Source organism: Cervus elaphus, chromosome X (genome assembly GCF_910594005.1).
Source record: "Cervus elaphus chromosome X, mCerEla1.1, whole genome shotgun sequence".
NCBI classification, from domain to species: domain Eukaryota; kingdom Metazoa; phylum Chordata; class Mammalia; order Artiodactyla; family Cervidae; genus Cervus; species Cervus elaphus.
This window is the reverse complement of record NC_057848.1, coordinates 60,102,304-60,127,306: the sequence shown is the minus strand read 5'-3', so window position 1 is coordinate 60,127,306 and position 25,003 is coordinate 60,102,304. Positions and strand designations below refer to the sequence as shown.

Below are 25,003 nucleotides of genomic sequence, written 5' to 3'. Positions count from 1 at the left end.
AGTGCTCTGCACAACTGAAATTCCCAGTTTAACCCCTGGGGCTGCCACAGCTCCCCACCATCGGGCCTGGAGATCAAGGGCAGAGTCTCAGGCTGTAGGGGTGGGGCAGGCCACTCCCTCCACCTCCCTCCTTTGTGAAAAGTGCTAAGAACACCATGAAAATATCCAGTGGTCCTTTCTGGGAGTCCAGCCTTAGGTCCACCAACCAGCCCTATCTCCCAAGAAGACCAAGTACACAAAACAAAAAAACCAACGCCCCTGGGGCTCTCTGCCACCTTCTCTTGGTGGTCCAGCACGCGTCCCTCTAAACCCAAGGTGTACAGACCTATACTAAGTCCTGAGCCGTGGAAGTGGTCCTCAGTATTTCTCCTGCTATGCCTTCCAAGATTTTCCCCTTGCAGGGAGGTTGCACAGTTACAGAGAAAAGCAAGCAGTTGAACACTGGCAGAAGAAATCAAGTTTGAACTTTGAACTTTGCATATGTGAAACAATAAAATTTACAATAGAGAGGATAGGTAAGGGGAAAAAAAGAAGAAGAAAAACGCACATTTAAGAAGGCCCACACAATGGCAGTGCTTCTGCAAGCCTTGGGTTTTCTTAAAAGTGACATGCAATTGTTTCTTGCAATTGTATTTCTCTTATCATTTTCTCTCTCCAACCTCTTACAGATCTGCCTTTCACAGAAACACATTTGGTGATGGGTACTGAATTGGAACACTCTACTTGTGATAAACCTGTCCTGCCGAGTTTATATAAAAGGAGAGGGGAGGTGCGAGGAGGGGGAACTCAAGTAAGAGAAGATAATGCCATAATTGAGACAATAGTAATTCTTCTTCTTACTTTTACCGTTAAAAACATTTTAACATTTGAAGGGATGAATACATAGCCTCTCAGGCTCTGCTATTCAATAATACAATTCATTACGAGGGAGCAGAGAGGAATCTCCGTAGCATTAAGAACATCAAGCAAGGGGGAAATGAAGGCCGGTGTTATAAGCCCTATGGCCAAACCCAGAAATGAATGACAATTAGATTGCAGCTCAAAATGCTCAGGCGATCCAGACATATATTTTGAAGCCCATCCATATTTTTCAGAAGGAAGAAAGAGACGATGCCTGGAATGTTGTCTTCCAAAAGTATTAATGATGCACTATAAATTTCCTCCACGTATTAATGATAATTCAGTCCTCATTAAACGCCGGGTGCTGATAGCAACCCACATTTCGGCACAGCAGGCCCTCGCAAATTTATTTCCCTTTGTGAAATCCAGTTCTCTTTAATAGTTTGTCGAAACATAGACTGAAGCTGCGCAGGGGTGAAAATCCATTTCTACGTCTGATCAAACTCAGGGTTTTCTAACCCGCAGCGCCTGCACTCCACAGACCCGCGGGCATCTTCCTGGGGCTGCACATTACATGTGGTTCCCAACAGGGTACCAGAGAGAGAAAAGCCCCCCTTTCTCCTCGGAGTGCTTCCCCAAACGTAAATGGTGGCGAGGGCAGCAGATGGCAGCCTCCAGGGTGCTGCGGGACGGGGGCTGGAAGTGGCAGCGTCTGAGCCGGGCGGGCACCGCGGTCCCGAGAGGGCGCGGCAGGGACCCCGGCTGCACGCTACCGCAGGCGCTGCCCTCGGGGCCAAGGCCGAGCGCCCCGTTTTAGGCACAGTTTTGCTAAAGAAATAAAAGACCCGGAGTGCTACCCCCGCCCAGGTCTGCGTCCTGGGGTCTAGGGGGACCCAGGACACCGGGGACTGGAGGTGGAGGCGGGCGGCGGTGCCAGGGGTCTTCGCAATCACTCTCGGGGGTCCGGGCGGGCTAGGGGCTCGAGCACTCCCGCAGTGACAGCTCCGGGGCACCAGAGGGCGCCGCGCGCACAGCTTGCTTTCGCCGCGAGCCGGGCACCGGTGGGGACTTGGGGGCCTCCGGGAGGTGAGGGACGGAAGCGAGGCTTCTTCACCTGCCCGCCCGCCCGCCTGAACCATCGCCCCCTCCACCCACCCCCCGGTAGCGCGCGACCCCGGGCCTCGCTCTGCAGCCCACAGGGAGGGGCCCGCGCTTCTTGGAAACATCGGATCAGGTAACCTCTGCTAACAAGCTGGCAAAACGCAAATGAAGGAGGGGGAAGCATCCATAACACCCACGGGAGCTCAAGCAAATGTCATTTTCAAACGACTGAGGATGAGCAATTGCCATCAGACGCCATCCTGCCGCATCTCGCAAATCCTTTAGCGCTGGCTCTGTCCTGAGGAATGTACCCCACCTCAGAGATGCCAGGTGCCACCCACCAAGGGGGCGTCCGCTAAGGATGCACAGAACTGTATCACAGTCATCCGAAAAGCACCTACTATTGTACTTGCCACTGTGACTCTGAGCACTTGCACATCAATCATTCTATTTAATCCTCAAAACTATCCCAGGAGGCATTCTCAGCCTCACTTTACAGAGGCAGAAACTGCAGCTCAGAAGGGGTATAGGATCTGTTCAAGTTCACACAAAAACCGCGTTCTTTTCACCATCCACACCACCTCCCTGATGGGGAACACAGCTGGCCAAATGACTGCTTATACAATTCTTCAATCCAGCAAGAAATACTGAAGCTAAAAAGTAAGCATATGAGTTTATAAAAATAACTCAGGCTCTTAATTCTTTTCACTTGGAAATAACCCCCAAACCTTCCTCTGGTGTCCTTTGAATGTGGTATCTCAGACTGGTTGAAGTAAGCCTTCCCCACTTGAGTTAGGAAGTGATCGCCCACACCAGGAGCCACAGTGGCCCAGACACCCGGAGTCCTTTAGACTCTCAGGCCTGGCTTCTTGCCAACATTTGCAAGATCTGCTTTCTGGGCACAGAATGGAAAAGCATCCAATAAGTGGTCCAGAGGTATCACTAAACACATTGGCATAAACTACTGATGCCAGGATCTTACCTCCTTCCAGAAGCTTTCTCAGCCCACATTACTTTCTGTCTCTGATCTCCCCCTAATACTTAATGTAGGAGCCATCCTGTAGCGACTTGCTTGTTTCCAACTCCTGTTCGCTGATTCTCTTGTGTGTGTCTGTCTTCACAGAGAGCTGGCAAGAACCACGGGAGCAGAGGCCATGTCAGCAGTGGACAAGCAGTAGCTCTTGGGGACTTGTGAAATTGAATTAGGGCCGCATCTCTGCTTACAACATCTATCACTTTCCACCAATTAAACAAGGTGGCCCTGTCTGCTTTTTCGTCTAGTTTGGGGGTTTGTTTATTTGAAAGACTGATGCCTGCTGACAGGTAGAGTTTATAAAAAGACAACAGTAATGGTGAAAAGGTGAATTATTTCCTTGGCATGATGCAATGTTCACTGTGTCCTCTCTTCTTGTTTGGATCCCTGTTTCATCTTTCTTTCACAGCTGTATTTTGATAACAGGTACTCATCTATGCTATAGAAAGCCAAAATACAAATGAATATTAATAGGAGACACCACTGTCTGGCAAATTCCCATCTTCTCCACCATTTGCTAGTAACGCACTTAAAGTAGAGTGCTGTGTAGCAATCAGATGCTTTGGGCTGGATATCTCTCCCTCTCTCTCATAATGCAGTGGCCAAACAGGCTGTTACTGATAAGAAATGGAAAGATGGGCAGTGAGAAGGAGGAAGCAAGAATTGATAAGGAAACATGATGAAAAAGGTGGAATGGCGGGGTGCTGGAAACTGGGAAAGCAGCAAGGCAGTATGTATGTTGTGTGTAATCAGTCGCTCAGTGGTGTCCAACTCTCTGCGACCCCAGGGACTGTAACCCACCAGTCTTCTCTGTCCATAGGATTTCCCCAGCAAGAATACCGGAGTGGGTTGCCATTTCCTTCTCCAGGAGATATTCCCGACCCAGGGATGGAACCTGCGTCTCCTGCATTGCAGGCAGATTCTTTACTATCTGAGCCACCAGGGAAGTCCCAGTATGTATATACAGAACCCCATAACTTGAGAGATGAAGTGCTATGCACTGAATATTTGTGTCCCTCCCCCCAAATTCATATGTCAGAATCCTAACCCCCAATGTGATGGTGTTGGGAGGTAGGGACTTGGGGAGATGCTCAGGTCATAGAGGTGGAAGCCTCATGAATGAGGTTAGTGCCCTTATAAAAGACCCGAGAGCAGTCTCATTCCTTCTACCACGTGAGGACACAGTGAAAAGAGAGCAGTCTCTGCACCAGGAAGCAGGCTCTTACCAGACACTGAATCTATTGCTGCCTTGATCTTGGACTTCCCAGCCTCCAGAACCATGAGTAATTAATTTCTGCTGTTTAATTTTTTGTTTCATTATGGCAGCTCAAAATAAGACACAGAGGAAGGCCCAAATAATTGGCACTTCTTGCTAGACCAGGTATGCCACCCAAGCAGCTCCTTTCAAAATGCACACATTTGCAGAAGCTTCAGAGTTTCCAGATCCACCCTGCCATGCTGCCTCAGCTTGAAAATGAGTTCCTCAGGCTAGCTAGGTACTTTGAAGTGAAAAGGACAAGGAGAATTTCATTCAGGATTCATTCTAGTTAATAATCCCCAGTGGCTTCTAACATCACAAAGAGTAAGATGACCACACAACATGCATCTCCTAACAGAGGCACATGACACCATCTCTGTGGAAGTCTTGCTGAAAGGCAAATGTGAGTCTGATCAAACATGAATCCAACTACCCATTTACAGGAAAAACAGAGGACAGAGGAACATGTTAAAAGACATCATGGGGATGTAATCAGCAATATCCAGATTCCCAGAAACTCTACATAACAAATGATCTCATTTCTTCAACAAATAAATTGGAGAGCAAGAAGGAGAAAAGACATGGAGAAACCTGTAGATTAAAAAGTTTAAACAGGGGATTCCCTAGCAGTCCAATGGTTAAGACTCCAACGCAGTGGGCATGAGTTCGATCCCTGGTCAAGGAACTAAGATTCTCGCATGCTACACAGCATGGCCCAAAAAAAGTCATAAAAAAAATCTTAAATACATATCAAGCAATTGCAATGTGTAGATCATAATTAGATCCTGATTCTAACAAAATATATAAGTAAATAAAATCCCATAGCATCTGAGAGATGATTGGAAATTTTAATCTTATTGGAGAGCTTATGGTATTAAAGAATTATTATTAATTAGTTTACATGTGGTAATGGTGGTGTGTCTGTGACTGTTTTTAAGACTCCCATGCTTGATCTAGAGATATATATCCAAGTATTTACAGATGAAATGATAATATCTGAGACTGGCTTCAAAATGTTCTAGGGGTGAATATTTATAACAGTATTATTCATAACAGACAAAAAGTAGAAACAACTCAAATGCCCATCAGGTGGTGAATGGATAAGCAAAATGTGATATGTCCATACAATGGAATACTATTCAGCAATTAAAAATGTATGAACAGCTGATACACGCCACAGCTTCAAAAACATGCCACATGTAGAAAGCTAGAAGCAAAGGCTGCATATTGTATGATTCCATTTATATAAAATGCCCTAAAAACGCAAATCTATAGAGACAGAAAGCAAACTGGTGGTTGCAGAGTGCTCAGGATAACAATGAAAGTTCAGGAAAATGAGCACAAGGAATCTCTTTGGGGGTGATAAAAAATGTTCTAAAACTGGATGTGGTTATTGATATTTCTACAACTCTGTATACTGACTAGAAGCCATTCAGTTTTACACTTCAAATGGGTAAATTTTTTTAAATGGGTAAATTCTATAGTTTGTAAATTATAACTCAATAAACCTATTTTGCTTTTAGTGCTCCAGGGGATGGGAGGAAGAAGTGGGTGGGAATTAAATGAGACAAGATCAGCCATAATTGCTTAAGCTGGGTGATGGGTACATGGGGTTTATTAAGCTATTGTCTTTAATTTTGCATATGTTTGAGAACTTCCACAATAAAAAATAATTAAAAAGTGAGAGGAGGAAGTCGGAGGAAGTGGAAATTGAAAGTCATCAGGAAGTGAAGTTTCTCTGGGGACCTGCTACTCTCTCCATTTCTCTTTTTCATGTGTCACATTACCTCTCATGGTGTCCTGTGCCGCTCGAATGACCAATTGACAAAGCCGCTCAACATTCTCTAGTCCAAATTCCAGATGGCACTGTCTTCACGGTCTGGTTGATTGCCAAGGCCACTCTTAGGCCAAGCCCTTGGTGCCAGTCTCGGTAGGATCACTCTTGGGTCAGGTGCCCATTTCTGGTCCAAACAGTGAAGAAAGAAGGAAAGAAAGGAAGGGAGGAAGAAAGAAAGAAGGACGGGACTTCACTGGTGGATCAGTGACCAAGACTCCATGCTCCCAATGCAGAAGGCCTGGGTTTCATCCCTGGTCAGGGAACTAGATCCCACATGCCTCAACTAAAGATCCTGCATGCCACAACTAAGACCTAATAAATAAATAATTTTTTAAAAGAAAGAAGGAAGGAAAGCAAGAGAGAAAGGAAGGAAGGCAGGAAAGGGGAAGAAAGAAAGACATGCAAAATGATATGCACCAAGTTCCCCGGGGAGGGGGCTGTGGAATAGGCTGTTTGCTCTAGAAGTGAAAGTTGAGTGAGACGCTAGCATGTCCCATATAGACCCCATTCCTGTTGCCCACAGAACATAACAGAAGGTGCTACCTTTCGGGAACTGCCTTTCCTGCATGCGGCTCTAGCAGTTGAGTCTGAAATTCAACAAGCAAGAATGAACGAAAAGTGATGGGATGTACCCTAGTCTAGCACTGGATGGCAAAGGTTAAAGAACAAGTCAAACTCCTCTTAAGGGCCCATGGACGTTAAGTGTGGACCTAAAGAAACTCAGGAAGTCCCCAGCAACCTATAGAGGTCAGTGATTCAGCAGGCCCAGCACCTCTCCTCAACGCCTTTTCTCTGGTAACCTACTCTCAAGAGTTTTCTCCCAAAATTAATTGACCATAAAGATGATAAGAGATGTTTAAGAAGAAAAAGAAAAAACTTCTGGGTGGCCAGACCTGTGTCTGCCTTCTTGTGGCGGGGCAAGTAAGTGACAGTGAGTGGTCCGTTAGCAGCATGTCACCCCTGCCACCTCTGAAGAGGCTGATTACAAACATTTCCCCGGTTATTACCCCATGAGCGCACCTACCACCTCCCACACAAGTAGCGTGTTGCCTTAGGCAGGGAAAGTGCTACATTTCAGCAAAGAAAGCTATTCAGCCTCCAAGCCCCATTGGCTTGTCCCGCTTGAATACACCACAGGAGAAGTAGGACTCTCCACCTGCTGCAGTTACACTTTAGCTGCCACTCCAGCTCTTTGACTGGGTTAATGCCAGCCAAATGCTGGGGTAAATTCATGATGCCAAAGAGATACTGAAGACTGCCACAGTGAATTCCAACTAACTGACCCCTTTTCCCTCTGCCTGTAAGCGCCAAAGGAGCATGTCTCTGATGGGACCAGTCTAGCCAAAGCTGCTGCACAAGCTCCGTATCTTAGTCACTCTCCATAATTGCTCACCATGGCGGATGTGAGGAGCTCAACACAGCTCTGCCTTCACAAAGGACATTTTGCTTCAAAATGGACCAGACTCAGGTACATTAAGGACAGGTGTGCATGCCCTGAAGTGCTCCTTGCCCAACTCTTAATCTCTACTTTCTGGATCCCAGCTTCCCCCCTCACATGTCCCCAAAGCTCCGTGGCACACATGAGCAAGCTCTCCTGAAGGGAATCATGATGTCTCCACCAAGAAATAAAATATCAGGATGAGAGAGGTTTTAACTAATAACATTCCCCCTCCTCTACCATTTACTTTTCATTAGGCTCGCTTCTTTCTTTGTGTCACTGGCTTTCTAAGTCTATTCATTTCATCCACTAGTCCTTCACCTTCAATCAAACCACGGCTTTGCATTCAAACATAACTTCACTATTAATTGAGCTTTTACCTTACTCTTGCCTGTTTTCTTCATAGATTTTGGCTGCTATAATAGAAAGCAATGGAGTCTCATCCCCATTTGCCAGCCACAGAAGTACGTCCCAGTGATTCTATATCCACCAGCAAGCCTCCCATCACAGAAAGCACCCTTACCTGAGATGCCATGAGAATCTTCCACTTGACCCTCATCCCCTCTCCTTTGTATTGTTGGTGGGGCTCAGCACAGAATTATTGTCCAAGGGCAAATGACTCCTTCCAGATACAGTCAAGGCTCTGGATCAATTCTGGTGGTTCGCTGATCACCAACACTAGTCCTAGACCATGAAGTCGGAGTATAACGAAGCTGCAGTGGGGGATGCTGAGCTCAGCACAGGCCAGGAGCCACCTTCTAGGGCTGGAACAATGAACCCGAGATCCTTAGACTCCAGATTACATGGACTTGCCTTCATAGGTCATGAACCCCCTACAAATATATTCAGATTGGTGTGTCTGTGTGTATGTGTGTGTACATGCAATATTTGGTGGACAGGGTCCCCAGCTTTCATTAGTTTCTCAAAGGGGTCCCTGATCTAAAAAGCAAACAGTTTAGCATCACTGTACTCAAAGAAACACTAAGCTTGGTCAGCAGTTCTCCCCATGGTATTGTGAAGAAGAATAAAGAGCCAGAGTACGGGGCTGGGCATGATGAAACTGAGGATGAAAGTTCAGGGCCATTTTCTTCAGAGCCACACAGCCCAGTCCCAGCCACCAATCCAGATGGAAATCCTGGCTCCAGGGTTCAGATATCGCAGTGATCTAAAAATCTTGCCTGACTGATCCATGGACAAGAGTGTGCATTGAAAATGTAGTAATGCAAACTGAATCACTGGGATAACATTTATACATCCCTGCCCTTCCTATGGACCAGTCCTCTCATTAAAAGGATGAAACTGAGCCCAGGGAGGGGAAATGGCCTACCTACTGTCATTCAGGAAAACTGTGACTGAGCCTGGCTACAAGCTGGATTTCTCTGCCACCCCCATATTACCACATAGCACCTACTGGTTTCACCTGTCCTCTCCCTGCACCCGGGGCCCCTATGGAAGACAAAGGCCTATAGTTAGTAATAGATACTGATCAGGTCATTTTGAATAAGGCTTCTAAAATGCTGATCCTGGAATAACCAGAGTCAGCATCCCAGTGGGAGAGGGAAAACCAAAAGAAATCCACCAGAGACTGACTTCATTCCAGCAAATGGAACCCTGACCAAACATGAGCATTCCTTAGGAAAGAACACGAAAAGGTTAAGTACGGCAATAACCACAAGAGGCCCGTAGGTAGTTTAGAAAGTACCTTATCGAAAACCCAGGGCAATGTGTACCAAGAATCCAAAATATCAGAAACTTTGAACGAATTACCTTTGAGCAACTAAGAAGCCAAGTGAGAGAGAGACGAGCTGCAAGATAAATGCTCCTTCTCCAAATGGAAAGGTGGCTCAAGCAAAGGGAACAAAGATGCTCTTGAAAAGTGTCAGAACAAAGGCACTAAAACTCAGGGGGACCAAGGGAACTGAAAAGGAACCAGACAAGTTACCTAAAAGCCAAATTTGAGATCTAGTCTAAGAAGAATGCCAGCAAGACAATCAATGGGGACAACTGACAGTTTGGATAGCAGCCATGTTTGGGAGACCAAAAAGTGAACAAATACCAAGCAGAATATCAGTGGGATGTCTGCTCCCCAGCTCCCACTAGAAGTGTCCAAGTCATGAAACTGAGTGAGTGAGTGAGTGAAGTCGCTCAGTCGTGTCCGACTCTTTGCAACCCCATGGACTAATGTAGCCCACCAGGCTCCTCCATCCATGGGATTCTCCAGACAAGAATACTGGAGTGGGTTGCCATTTCCTTATCCAGGGGATCTTCCCAACCCGGGGATTGAACCCAGGTCTCTCGCATTGCAGGCAGATGCTTTAACCTCTGAGCCACCAGGGAAGCCCCCCGCTAGATAGTGGCAAATGCTGTGGATGTCCAAGGCCTACAGAATAGCTTAACTGTGCGCCCGTCACTAAGACTCAGGGGCAAAGTGTCTACATGAAACTAGGTCCAAAAATGCAGCCTGTCCTCATCAAGGGCCCCGTGACAAGACTGCCACATGGCCAATACGAGCTCCATTCATAAAGTAGGGTCCTAAAGAGATCCCAGGGCACAGGCTGGGCAACACCTAAGTTTTAAGTCAAAAAATGAGTTCAGTGACCACTTGGACAACAGTTTACACAAGATGATGTCATGCCAGACCAATCTATCAGAAATTTTTAAGTAGCAAAAATACATATGGATTAAAAAGGGAATGTGAAAACAAAAGATTTTGACACAGTTCCAAACCACCATTGGAGTGCAGGTATGGTTGTATCAGGATAAATGATGGGCACAGGGACAAGACACGGGAAAACCTGATTTTCTCTGAGGAGAGAAGTCTAGACCCCGTGTGTGTGTGTGTGCATGCTCAGTCATGTCCAACTCTGTGTGACCCCATGGACTGTAGCCCACCAGGCTCCTCCATCCATGGGATTTCCCAGGCAAGAATACTGGAGTGGGTTGCCATTTCCTACTCCAGGGGATCTTCCTAACCCAGGGATCAAACCCGCATCTTCTGCATTGGCAGGCACATTTCTTTATCACTGAGCCACCTGGGACACCCTCTAGACATTACAGCCTCCCCAAAAAAAACTGATGAAGAGATCTAGTTCATCTGACTTACTCAAAAATTATGTGGAAGAAAGTCAGCCTAGTAAAAACTTCAGGTTTCCAGGCAACACTCAACCCTTCTGAGTAGTAACATGTTAAGCTCTTTAGATTAAACTGCAGAAGATGCTGAGAGGCTGAACGAGTGGGCTGAAAAGTAGCAGGTGAGCGTTGGTGTAGGCAAGCACAACATAATGCACCATGGAAAAGAATCCCATTAACCACTCAAAATAACATATGAAGCAATCAAGCCTTCTTTGTACAATCCTCGGGACATCTGCATCCAAAATGAAAGGGCTAATTCTTCTATTATATAAATGGAGTGACACAGAGGTCATCCAGCTAGAGATGAGGGTATGGAGGCTGAGGGACAGAGCCGGGACTAGAACCCAGGCCAGAGGACTTCACTGGGAGCACAGCAATCACAGAAGAGTGCATGCATGTGTGCTCAGTCGCTTCAGTCGTGTCTGACTCTGTGCGACCCCATGGACTGTAGCCCGCCAGGGTCCTCTGTCCATGGGATTCTCCAGGCAAGAATACTGGAGTGGGTTGCCATGCCCTCCTCCAGGGGATCTTCCTGATCCAGGGATCAAACCAGTGTCTTCTCTTCTGTCTCCTGCACTGGCAGTCAGCTTCTTTACCACTAGCCCCACCTGGAAAGCCCCAGCAAAGAGTATTAGCCTTAAAGTATGAGTGGACAGATGAAGGAGTCTTGGAAACAGTATGGTATAAGGCAGGGAGCACAGGTTTTCAAGCCAGATACATTCTAACTGTGTACAAATTCAGCAAGCTGCTTAATTGTTTTGAGTCTCGGTTACCTCAACTGTAAGATGGGAATCATAAAACATACTTTCCAAGGTTGTTATCAGTAGAAGTATTTTAAAAGTGCTCTACAAAGGGATCAGAATAGACATTTCTCCAAGGAAGATATACAAATGGCAATACACACATGAAAAGATGCTTGACATCACTAGTCATTACGGGAATGCAAATCAAAACTACAATAAGATTCTACTTCACATTCACTAGGATAGCTATAATCAAAAAAGGAAAATAACAAGCACTGGCGAGGATGTGCAGAAACTGAAATCCCAATACACTACAGGTGCACATGTAAAATGGTACAGCTGTTGTGGAAAACAATTTGGCAGATCTTCAATAAGTTAAACAGAATCACTACATGATCTAGAAATTACACTCCTAGGCATATGCCCAAAAGAACTGTAAACAGATGTTCAAACAGAAGCTTGGCTATGAATGTTCATTGCAGCACTATTCACAATAGTCAAAAGGTAGAAACAGCTCAAATGTCCATTAACTGATACACAGATAAGCAAAATGTGGTATATCCATACAATGAAATACTATTCAGTCATGAAAAGGGATGAAGTACTGACACATATCACAACATAGATGAACCTTGGAAACACAATGCTAAGTGAAAGAAGCCAGTCACAAAAGATGACATAGTATATGATTCCATTTATACAAAATGTTCAGAATAGGTCAATTTAATATATTTGAGGCAAAAAATAGATTAATGATTACTTAAGGCTAAGGAGTGGGGACATGGGATGTGGGATAATGGGCTGTTAGCTAAAGGGTTTCTTTTTTAGGTCATGAAAATATTCTAAAATTGAGCATGGTGATGGTTGCACATATCTGTGAATATACTCAAATCAGTTGAATTGTACACTAAATGGGTGTATGGCATGTAGTAAGTAAGTGTTAGTCGCTAAGTCATGCCTAACTCTTTGTGACCCCATGGACTGCAGCCCACCAGGCTCCTCTCTCCATGAGATTTTCCAGGCAAGGATACTGGAGTGAGTTGCCATTTCCTTCTCCAAGAGATCTTCCCAACCCAGGGGTCGAACCTGGGTCTCCTGCACTGCAGGCCGATTCTTTACTGACTGAGCTACATATAGAATACATCTCAATAAAGCTACATAAATAAAAACAGTATGTTCTACAGACAGTGATGTGTCAGTAAAGGTTTAACATCTGGCTTTCAGAGAAATAAAGTCCTGATTTGTAGTGTTTGATGATTTCCATGGTAAAAATACTCCCTTGGCCAATTTCAAGTGACCAATGTGATGTCAGTCAACATGGAGTTGTGAGGAGTTGTGTGGCAGCACACCATTATAAAGTATTTGCACTATACATATACAATGGGCATAGATAATCATGGATAATAGTAAAAGGTGATGAAATAATTAGGAAGTGATGTGTTTTGAGTATTTATTACCTTTTTTGAGTGTAATTCATTTAACTGTACACTTATGCAATTTAATTTTTAACCATCACTTGCAAAATTCCTGATAACACAACAGACCAGTACACCAGCTCTCACGAACCAGTACAGATTGTCTCTAGACTGTCTCTACCACACTGTACCACAGAACACTCTTTCTGAAGACTTTCACATGTGCAGCTTCCAGAAAACTGCCACCTTTTGCATTCCTCTGGGCAAAAACTCTAAAAATTATATGGTCATTACAGTTTGACTTGAAGAGGTTGCTTTCTCCCCTCTAATGCTGATATCTGAGCATGGCAGAAATATTTTCCTAAATGTGGAAACATAATCCTACTTTCTATCAACTCAATTTTAAGGTACTTTGGCCACATCTCTACAGCCAACAAGCAATACTAACAGTTCAAGGAATGCACCAGAACATACTCTAGGAACCACCTCTGTCTCTAGCTGACCCACAGGCTCTGCAGCTCCCTTCTGATTCTTAACACCATCAAACTCTGTTTTTTTTTTTAATCAAATTTCCAAGTCTTAATTCAGTGAAAAGTAAAATATAAATTTGCCTTTGGAAACTCCACAGACCCTAACATTTCATGCAGAGACAGGGGAGGTTTGAAGTGTTTGGTACTTTGAATATCCAATATTTACCAACCCTACATCAGTTTTAACCACCCAAGTCCTCCACTCACGTGTCATAAAACAGAGTAGGCCGTTTCAGTGTTCCTGGCACCTGACATGGCACCAAAGTTAGGCTGTGAAACTCTAGAGCCTTTGGACAACTTGATTCAAGAAGAGTTAGGTGTGGTTACAAAGATGAGAGGATTTAAATCTTTCCGGCCCTGAGGATGACAGTAAGCAAAGCAGCTATGGAGAGTGGGTTCTGTAGTTATCCATATGCTATTGGGGTGGCTTAGAGCAAATTATTTAGATTCTCTGAGCTTCAGTTTTCTCATCTACAAAATAACGAATATTAACAATACCCACCTCATTAGATTGTTGGAGAATTACATGAGATAAGGTGTATAAAGTTCCTCATGTATAAGTGAGGAACTTTAAAAAGGAAGTTTTAAAAAGTTGCTTAGGATAGGGAAGCAAAATCATGTCTCTGCTAAGCATCTGGGCTATAAATTCAGAGTCAGTCCTAAATTCAAATTCAAGCCCTGCCTGTTTCTGAGTGACTCTGAGTAAGCCACAGCTTCTGTCTAAGCCTTTGGTTCCCCATATATAAAACGAGGTAAATGATAGCACAGTGCTCATTAAATGAGCTGGGAGAGGTCAAGTGCTAGGTACACTGTTAAATCCTCAGTAAATGAGAGCTGCTATACTGCCATGAGGGGATGTACACAATTCTGCAAGCATTTGGAAAGAGCTCACATCGTGTTCCCATCACAGAGGGATAAAGGGGCGAGAACACTGATAATCAAACACAAGGGTATGCTGATGAGAGCCAAGACGGGGTACTGGGAGCCCTGATGATTCCCTCAGAGGAAGGTGAGTGTTCTAATGCTGGAGGTGGAATCCTGAACACCAAACCATTTGCTTTGGGTTTTTTTCCCTTGGGGACTTATATTTACATACAGTTTTATTTAGGTATAATACATTTAGATAAAACTGCAAAAATCTAAACAGTACAATTTGATGAGTTTTGAGACAGGAGTACACCACAAATCATCACCACCACCATCAAGATAGAGAACATTTGTGTCATCTCTAAAAGATTCTTCATACCCTTCCCTCTCTCTTCCCCCATCTCAACACAACCACTGATCTGCTTTATGGCACTTAGTTGCATTTCTGGAATTTTACATAGTAAGGAATCCATATAGTATGTATTCTCTTTGAGTGGTTTCTTTCACTCAGCATAATTATTGTGAGATTCAGCCATGCTGTTGTATACAGCAACACTTTGTTCTCTTTTCAGCTAAGTAGTCATCACCACACTCAACTTTAGAATATTTTCTTAACCTCAACGTGTGAATTCACCTGTTGATAGATACTGAAGTTGTTTCCAGTTTGCATCTTACAAATAAAGGTTCTATAAACGTTCATGTACATCTTTACACGGACAAATGCTTTCATTTCTTTTAGGAATGGAAAAGCTAAGTCGTATGTTCAGTGTACATTAAATTTTTTTAAACCAGCCAAACTCTTTATCAATGTGGCTGTTTTATTTTACATTCCAAAAGCAGTGTATCAAAGTTATTGTTTCTCCAAATATCCTCGCCAATTATATGGCAAGGATTTATGGAGAAACAGTAAGTATTGTGAAGTGCCTTGGTATGGTTTTCATGTTTCCTGTGCTAGAGTTTTGTTGAGGTTCTTAGATCTGTGGGTTTATAGTTTTTATTTTTGGGAAGGTTTCAGTGATTATCTCTTCAAATAACACTTCTGTCTTCCTAACTTCTTCTGGGACTCCACTTACACTTATTTTAGGCAACTTGAAATTGTCCCACAGCTCACTGTTTCTCTACTTATATTTTTTCTCTTCATTTTGGACAGCTTCTATTTCTATGTCTTCAAGTTCACTAAACTTTTCTGCTGCAGTATCTAATGTGCTAATAATGTCATCTATTGTATATCTCAGACATTATATTCTTCATCACCAGAAGTAAGATTTAATCTATTTTCTATCTTCTCTGTCTCTCCTTGACATGCCTACACTTCCCTCTACCTTCTTAAACATACAAAATACATGTTTTAAGTCTCTTTACTTTTTGTTGTCCAATTTCATCATCCATGTCTACTTCTATTTAAGAATTTTTCTTATTATGGGTTGTATTTTCCTGTTTTGCATGCCTTATAATGTTTTATTAGATTTCAAACTTTGCAAATTTTACCTTCTTGTGTGATAGAGAATTTTGTACTCCTTTAAATATTTCTGAGCCTTGCTTTAAGTTGCAGTAAAGATACTTGAAAACAGTTCAACTCTCTTAAAGCTTGCTTTTAAGCTTTGCTACATGGAACCAGAACAAACTTTACACCAAGGTTAACTTGGCTCCACTGCTGAGGTAGTCCTCTCTGAGTACTCAGTCTAATGCCCTGAATATGATGAGTTTCTTCTCTCTGGCTGTTAGGAAACTGAGCTATTCCCAGTCCTGTGTGAGCTCTAGAAATCACTCCACCTACTCTTTTGGAATCAGGTCTCCAGAGCTCTCTCTCTGGGAAGCTCCTCTCTGAAACATCCCTTGCAAATTCTAGCCACCCTTACCTACCTTCCTGAATTCTGACCTCTGTCTTCTCAGCTTAGGCAGACTTCTAGGCTCAGCCTGGGTTCCCAACTGGTAAACTTTCTCTAGGTAGTAAACTAGGGCAATTGTAGGGCTCATCTCATTTGTTTCCCTTTCCTTGACAATCACTGTCCTGCACATCCTATTTTCCAACATGGGACAACCATTATTTCACATGTTTTGCCCACTTTTTCAGTTAGTTAAGAAGGAAGGATAAATCCAGCCCCTGTTACTCATCTATGGCCAGAGGCAGAGGTCCAGTTTTCAGTTCTTAAATAGTTGAGGTGGATTAGTTTGGGGATTTTTAATAACATTAAGATATAAAATAGATGGAATCGGTCAAAACCAGACAGAATCCTTGGAGATTACCTAACACTACCCCCACTTCATTTGGTGGATTAACAGAACTGAGATCAGAGGGGGAGGGTATCTTCCCAAAGTCACACACCTAATTCTAGCCACAGAATTAGGACTAGAAATCAGGTCTCCTGCTCTTTATTTTTATTCCATCTGGTTATTTTCTGTTGATTTTTTTCTTCCAAACCATTTTATTTGGATAGATACAGCTTGGAAATCTAGACCTTCTGTCCTGCCCAAGCCCACTGAGTGGGAAAAATTAGCTCACACCCAGAGGGTATTTAATTTCATGTGATTTTTGCAATCACAATCCCTAAGGTTGGCCTAAAGTGAATACCAGAGCAGCTTATAACACTGAAAAACTTAAAATACCCCCATGGGTAGGCACTCTAGAACAAAACCATATATTTTTCCCCATTGACTTATTATGAACTCACTATGCAGGAAAGAGTGTGACTTAGAATTTAGATTGGCTAATTTAGTCATTTCACCACCTATGGGAACCATGTATCCTACAGAAAGAAGCCATTATCACTGCAACTGCATTTGTCTTCCCACAATTTTAGCTATTCATCTGGATTTAAAAACTCTTTCTGGGCTTGGTCTCTGGGAGCTTTTCTTTCTGTCCTGCCTCTTGACTCTTCCAAGAAGCAGCCTAGGATATTCTCCTGCTTTGGAGTCAGAACAGGTTTTACATCTCAGCTCCAAAACTTACTTGCTGTGTGACCTTGGGTAAAGTTACTTAACCTCTCTGTAAGGACAGGGAGGGTATTGGCATATATTGATTCTAATGTTCATTTCCCTTTGCATTTTAGCACCTTTGAAATCAAGATGCATATTGCCAGCAGTGGTGTGATGGTTAAATTTGCAGTTTTTTATTCTTAATAGTATACGATGTCTTGGATTCTAAAAACCCTGTATTAATCTCTAACATGCAGAGTTTCCTCAAGGATTAAATAGGATAAAGCAAGCATACATACAGTTTGGCAAGTGGTAGGTGCTGAAGGACTCCTGCACTCTCACTGTTACTGGAACCAATATCTGAGTGGGTCCTGGGCCTCTGACTTCCCTCACCTGGCAGCTGGTACATCCATCGGGGCAGTCTGATGAGGTGAACAAGTCTGGGAAGACCGGGCTGGCACACTGCTGGCTGGTGTTGCAACTTGTGATTGTCATCAGGCCCTAGAGGCTTTCTAGTAGCTTCCTGCCCTCCAGTTCTGCTTCATGAACACCACTAGCCTGATCTTACCTCTGCTGCTAAGGTGACTTCTGGTGCCATCATCCCAGACTCTCCCTGTCTCATCCCAAAGAACCTCCACAGAATCTAACAAAGCTTGTCAGTCGAAGGGCTCTCCCAAGGCCATTGGAATCAGACCCTGCAGGGCCTGAAGCCAGATCCACATTCCCCAAGGCCCCCCACATACCTCGAGTTGGGATGCTGATACTTGCATGCCTTTGAAATTCAAGGACACCAACTCTGCTCCCGCCTGGAGGGAAAAAAAGAAGAAATAGACACCTGAGGATTAACAACCCTCAAACAACTCCCCGTACAGAAAAGTGGCTTATATTTATTCCTCAGGGCTTCCCCACCTTTTGTACTGTCTCCTGTAGGCAGACTGACTTTGGGTGCAGAGGCCTCACGCACTCAAGCTCTGCCATCATGTCCCTTGGCACTAAGGAGTGTAGCTGCTGATTCCATGAGCCCACCTCTCTGAGGCACTTACTTCTGACATGTACCGAGAGGTTTTCTCCCTGTGCCCTGCTGGATCCCAGCAGTCCAGGAAACTCTCAGGACCACGGTGAAAAAGAAGAAAGAGCAGGACAGACTAGACTAGCCTTTGTCTCTGGTCATTTCTCCCAGCTTGACAGTCTCCCAAGTGATTCTAAAATATGGAGTCTGAGTGAACAACCACAGGACAGTTCATGCCACCCAGGATTCTGCACCATGGCCAGTGTGAGACTGGGAATTCATAATTGTGAGCGACTATCATGGAAACTGTCTCTAAGAAAAACAACCACATTTATACCATTTAAACTTTGGAAGATTAAAAACAGGCCTAGCCACACACCCTCCCCCCAAAAAAGACAAGAAATCTACAGCAAATGATAGGACTTGAAATCCAAAGAACATCCTGGGGCCTGATTCTACACTTGCCTTGTATCCCTGCCCAAAGGCATGGGGTGCAGTGGAGGGTGGGGTGGATCTCCATCCATCCCATCAATCAACTCAGAATCTTGTATCATCCTAGACCCTCCCAAGCACCTCCCTGTCCTTATCCCTCTCCACTGCCAACTTTGCCTGTCTGGGGGTTTATGCTCAGCCCCCTCGTTGTGACCTGTTGAGACTGTCTTATCTCCTGCCACAGCCTTCTTTGTGCTTTCTCCCCATTCAAAGTCTTGCCCCCTCCACTCCCAACCCCAGCTTTGTTTCTAGGAGACCCTAGAAAAACAGAACTCTTCCCACATGGCCCTGCACAGAAACCATCAATGAAAACTGAAAATTGTTTTTAAATAATATATAATCTTATCATACACTGGATGATAACTTATAACACATCCACCTTCATATTCTGAATTCATGTATAAAAAATGTATAGGCCATTTTAAACAAAAGTATCTAGGGGACTTCCCTGGCAGTCCAGTGTTTAAGACACTGCACTTCCACTGCAGGGGGAACAGGTTTGATCCCTGGTCAGGGAACTAAGATCCCGCAAGCAGCTGTGGCACAACCAAAACAAAAAGAGTATCTAATTTTATACTCTGATTTTTTTCACTTATTAAAACTTCAAAAAAAAACAATGAACAATAATGGCAGAATACTTAAGATTGCATGGTGAGAACAACGGGGAGTTATATGATGATTCTCATCATATTTGTGCATGTTTGAAACTGTGCATAATAAAACATATCCTCAACAGCTCTCCACGGATCTCAGGATCAAGTCCAAACCGGCATTCAGGGCCCATTAGGATTTGCCTCCACTCCATTTTTCTGGCTCACCTGCTGGCATTCACCATGCTGCAGCCTCTCTTGGCACCCAGCTCTCTGCTGCAGCCCTGTTTGCCCGTGCATCTCCTTCTAAAAGAACACATTCTCCCCGTCTGTCATGCCCAGAAGATATCTCATCACTCCTTGGAAACCAGATGAAAACAACCCCTCCTCTGGACCACCTTCCTGGACACGACTCTCTCTTCTGGGAGGCAGAGGGAGTTACAGTCTGGTGTTTGCCTGCCTGGTAAAGAGCAAACAATCCATGTGCACGTGTTTGGAAGAGGCCCAGAAAGTCTTAGTTAATACTGAAGTGAAAGTCGCCCGGTCATGTCCCACTCTTTGGGATCCCATAGACTGACTATATAGTCCATGGAATTCTCCAGGCCAGAATACTGGAGTGGGTAGCCTTTCCCTTCTCCAGGAGATCTTCCCAACCCAGGGATCGAACCCAGGTCTCCCACATTGCAGGCGGGTTCTTCACCAACTGAGCTACTAGGGAAGCCCCTAGTTAACAAAGCAGGTACATTTACTTGAACTTCTGGCAAGTTGGGTAATCTCCGGCTTCTGCTTCTGTCTCTATAAAAATGAAGATAATAGCAGCACTTATCTCACAAGGCTGGGGTGAGGATTCGGGGGTATTCTCTGTGTAAACAGTTTTCCCACAGTACCTGGGGGTGGGTGGACCAACAGACTGACTTACAGACAGACTTCAGTCAAATACCAGAGTGGATAATTGAGCAGCTCCTCTTAGAGGAAATGCTCCCAAGGCCTACAGGAAAGGAACTGCTCTTTAGCTCTTGCTGGGAGCTAGAGCAAATTGTGGCAAATCGGTGATATCAGAGTCACTTCCTCTGAGTCCCAGGGAGGTTCATACTTGAGGGAGGGTGGGAGTGAGGCTGGGGGAGGGTCTTCCAAGGTCGAGGCCCCAGGCCCCGGCCAGCTTTCTGCTTCTCTTCGGAAGACGCGTGCCATATCTGGGGCCTGACCCTAGACCGAAATCCGGGGAGGCTAGTCGGCAGGAAAACCAGCCCCGGTGACGCTCCCCAGTCTGTGAGTCTCCAGTGAGCTCGGACCGCCCGGGGCGCCGATGCGGGGTGAGCGGCGCTAAGCGGGCCCGACGCAGTGTCCCCCGCCCGCCTGCTCCTCCGGACGCCCGCGGCCTCGTGCGTCAGCGGCGCGGGCGGGCGCGGGGGGGAGGGGGGCGCCGCAAGGTGAGGGCCCCGCGCCGCCTTAAGACGCCGCGCGCCCCCGCCGCCGCTCAGAGCTCGCAGCGCGCCGCGCCAGCCGGACGTGCGGGCTCGGGCGCCCGGGCTCTCGCAGCTCGCGCCGCTGGGTTCCAGCTAGCGGCCGCCGGCGCCTCTGGAGGCCGCCCGGTCGAGCGCGCCGCGTCCCGAGGGACCGGCACGCAGCTCCCGCGGCGCGACGCCTCCGGCAGCAACAGGTAAGCGGCCCCAGCCCTGCTCCCTGCGCCCAGCCGGACCCCCGTGCTCTGGCGCTCCGGACGCCGCGTCCGCCGCGGCCGGACGGCGACTGCGCTGCCCCGCGTGGGGTCCCCCCGCCCCAACCCCCGGCGCGGCCCCTTCTCAGCCAGTCCCTCGCCCTCGCTTTTTCACTCGCACTTTCCCTCGTCCCCCGCCCCTATCGTCTCGATGTGTTCTCATTCTTTCTCACATTCTCTGCTTCCCATCCTTTTAAAAAAATTTTCTGTTTCCCCCTGTCTCTTGCCCTGTCTCGCCTTCTTCTTCTGTCTCTCTCTCATTGGCTCATTCATTGACTCTAGGTCTCTTTTCTCTATCATTCTGTCTCTGGGTGGCTCTCATTCTGTCTCTCATCTTTTTCTGTCTCTGTCTCTTGATGTTTTCTTATTCTCTTTCTCTGTCTGTGTCTCAATCTCTTGCGCTCTCTCTCTCAGACTTCTCCCCCACCACCTCCGCCTCTTCCCCGGGTCTCCCCAGCTCACCCATCCCTCCACCCGCCACCGCCGAGGTCAGGAGGCCAGGTGGGCTGGAGAATGCAGACAGGATGCCGAATTGGAGGGGTGGGGGCGTCCGCAGTAGGCATCCCCCCTGCATCCAGCCGCTAAGGAGCTGTGAGAAACTGGGAGCTTTATCCGCCAGAGCCCGCGGCGGCCAAGGCGGCAGCTGGTTTCCATGGTAAAATAAAGTCGACAGAGAGCTAGAGATCAGAGACAGAGATCCAGCCAGAGATAAACCGAGGTGAGAGATCATCAGAGAAGGATGGTAAAAGAGACTGCACACACACTCAAACATACCAAAAAAAAAAAAAGTGTTTCACGAGAGTCCCAGAGAAGAGAGTGAGAGACAGAGAAGCCGACTCCCTTTAAGTGCACGCGCTGGAAAGAGTCTGAGTAACGCAGAGGCAGAGATAGTCAGGAGACACGGAGTAGATCCTGAGGGACACGGGCAGATAGTGATAAGCAGAGAACTTAAGGCGCGGGGAAGGCAGAAGCTGCAGGGGGTAAACAGGGAGAGACACCGAGGGGAGAGGATCCGAGAAATGCAGAGCAAGAGCAGCGAGAGATGGAGGACGCTGAGAGAAACGAGAGAGAGACACGGTGACAGGAGAGCTGGAGAGGTGAGGAGATGGTCAGAGACACACATTCAGCGAGTGATACTGAACAGGTGCACCGGGGACCCACGGAGATTGTCAGGGAAATAGACTGTGGGAGAGAAGTGGGGAGACGAGACAGCATCAGGGGAAGACGCAGAAGCGCACGCACCAGCGAGCGACAGAGACAGTGACTGGCAGAGACACAGAAACGGGAGGGCATCAGAAAAAGACGGAAGGAGAGACAGGGACGAAACCCAGAGAAAGACGGCGAGACGCAGAGGCGCGTCTCTGCGCGCAGAGGTGCGCACACAGCCACGGAGAAAGTGCGCTGGCGAAAGCAGACTCCGAGAGAAACTGAGGCGGAGAAGCTGACCGCGAGTAGGCGGGCGAGAGGGGAGCAACAGAAACGGAGGTGAGAGAAGGACAGACTGGCAGAGGACAGACAGCGCGCACGTGCTGGCGAGGGTCTGAGAAATAGGGACAGACCCCAGAGTGAGAGACAAGGGTGAGACAGTCAGAGAAAACCGGTAACGCACGCGCGCGCACGCACACGCACACACGAGATACAGGGAAAGTGCCTAATTAGAGACTTTGGGGAGAAAAAGACAAGTGTACACACGTAAACAGGCAGGGATGGAGCGCGCACGCGCGCATGCGCTAGCGGGAGAGCCCGGGGAGAGATCTCTGGAGAAACCCAAACTGCGAGACCCCCAGAGAGTGTGGGAGATGCACGCGCCAGCTGGAGACAGCTGTGGGAGAGGTGTCTCGGAAACCCCCCAAAAGAGGGAGAGGCAGAGAGACCCAAAGAGACGGATTTAGAGAAACTGCCCGGACGCGGGGGAGAGACGGGGGGCCACGCGCGCGGGGTCCCCGGGGCTGGGGTCCTGCAGCGCTGCTGCCCAGCGTGGAAGCGTCCACCCCACCCCCGCGCCCCAAGCAGGGGGACTAACCCAGCCCGCGTTTCTTTCGTCCCCAGCCTAGACGCTGAGTGTTCCGTGCGCCCCTTCGCCGCCCGCCGGGGCCGGCCCGGCGCCCGCACCTGTCGCCCTCCTGCCCCTGCCGCCATGGCGTCCACCTGCACCAACAGCACGCGCGAAAACAACAGCAGCCACGCGTGCATGCCCCTCTCCAAAATGCCCATCAGCCTAGCGCACGGCATCATCCGCTCGAGCGTTCTGCTCATCTTCCTCACCGCCTCCTTCGTGGGCAACATCGTGCTGGCGTTTGTGCTGCAGCGCAAGCCTCAGCTGCTGCAGGTGACCAACCGCTTCATCTTTAACCTCCTCGTCACTGACCTGCTGCAGATCTCGCTCGTGGCCCCCTGGGTGGTGGCCACCTCCGTACCCATCTTCTGGCCCCTTAACAGCCATTTCTGCACTGCCCTGGTTAGCCTCACTCACCTGTTCGCCTTTGCCAGCGTCAACACCATCGTGGTGGTGTCTGTGGATCGCTACCTGTCCATCATCCACCCTCTCTCCTACCCGGCGAAGATGACCCCACGCCGGGGCTACCTGCTCCTCTATGGCACCTGGATCGTGGCCATCCTGCAGAGCACGCCCCCACTCTATGGCTGGGGCCAGGCTGCCTTCGATGAGCGCAATGCCCTCTGCTCCATGATCTGGGGGGCCAGCCCCAGCTACACAGTGGTCAGCGTCGTGTCCTTCATCGTCATCCCGCTGATTGTCATGATTGCCTGCTACTCTGTGGTATTCGGGGCTGCCCGCCGGCAGCACGCGCTGCTCTACAACGTCAAGAGCCACAGCTTGGAAGTGCGAGCCAAGGACCGGGTGGAGAATGAGAACGAAGAGGGCGGCAAGAAGGATGAGTTCCAGAGTGAGAGTGAGCTCCACGGCCAGGATGAAGGTGAGGTCAAGGCCAAGGAGGCCAGCGTGGAAGCCAAGGAGGGCAGCAGGAAGGCCAAAAAAGGGAGCGTGGAGACTGGTGAGGGGAGCGTGGAGGCCACTGGCAGTGAAGAGGTCAGAGAAAGCAACTCTTTGGTGGTCAAAGGCAGCACCAAAATTCAGAGCAGCAGGAAGGCAGACAAGGGCCGCCTCGAAGTCACCCAGTGCAACATTGACCTGGGTGAAGACGACCTAGAGTTTGGTGAGGATAACCTTCATTTCAGCGAGGATGACATTGAGGCGGTGAACATTCCAGAGAGTCTCCCAGCCAGTCGTCGAAACAGCAATGGTGACCCCCCTCTGCCCAGGTGCTACCAGTGCAAAGCTGCTAAAGTGATCTTCCTCATCATCTTCTCCTACGTGCTGTCCCTGGGGCCCTACTGCTTTCTAGCGGTCCTGGCCGTGTGGGTGGATGTCCAAACCAAGGTACCCCAGTGGGTGATCACCATAATTATCTGGCTTTTCTTCCTGCAGTGCTGCATCCACCCCTACGTCTATGGCTACATGCACAAGACCATCAAGAAGGAGATCCAGGATATGCTGAAGAAGTTCTTCTGCAAGGAGAAGCCCCCCAAAGAAAACAGCCACCCAGACCTGCCCGGAACCGAAGCCGGCACTGAGGGTGGAACTGAAGGCAAGATCGTCCCTTCTTATGATTCTGCCACTTCGCCTTGAAGTTGGTTCTAAGGTAAACCTTGAACTGTTCACAGAATACCGGAGCAGCTTTCTCTTAAATGGACCATCCACAATCGCGTTAATGCCAACCCATACCATTCCAGGCAAAGGTTCTGCACACACCCCTCTCACCACAAGGTAGATACATATATGGAAGAGGTAGGAACTGGGGTCTTCCCTAAAAAGCGTGCCCCTCAAAGAATGAACTTGAGGATTCTGACTGAAATTTCTCTCCCCCCCCCAAAAAAAAAGTTATTAGGCTCTAAATTTCTTAAAGCAACAAGGGCTATCCAGTTTGGACACGTGCTTGGTATTATGTCTGTCTCCCCAGAGCTACCATCTATCAGTTTTTGCTCTGAGGGAAAAGGAAGATGATGCTGGTGAACTTAAGGACTTGTGAGCTCATGGGAAGGGCTCCAGCGTATGTTCAACTGAA

At 47.1% G+C, this 25,003-nt stretch overlaps 1 protein-coding gene across 1 annotated transcript; it reads left to right on the top strand.

Moving 5' to 3' along the window:
- The first annotated feature begins 23,055 nt into the window (after positions 1 to 23,055).
- GPR101 (G protein-coupled receptor 101) lies at positions 23,056 to 24,567 on the top strand. The gene has a single exon (XM_043895340.1). The coding sequence runs from the start codon at positions 23,056 to 23,058 to the stop codon at positions 24,565 to 24,567; it is 1,512 nt and encodes a 503-aa protein (XP_043751275.1).
- The last annotated feature ends 436 nt before the right edge of the window (positions 24,568 to 25,003 follow it).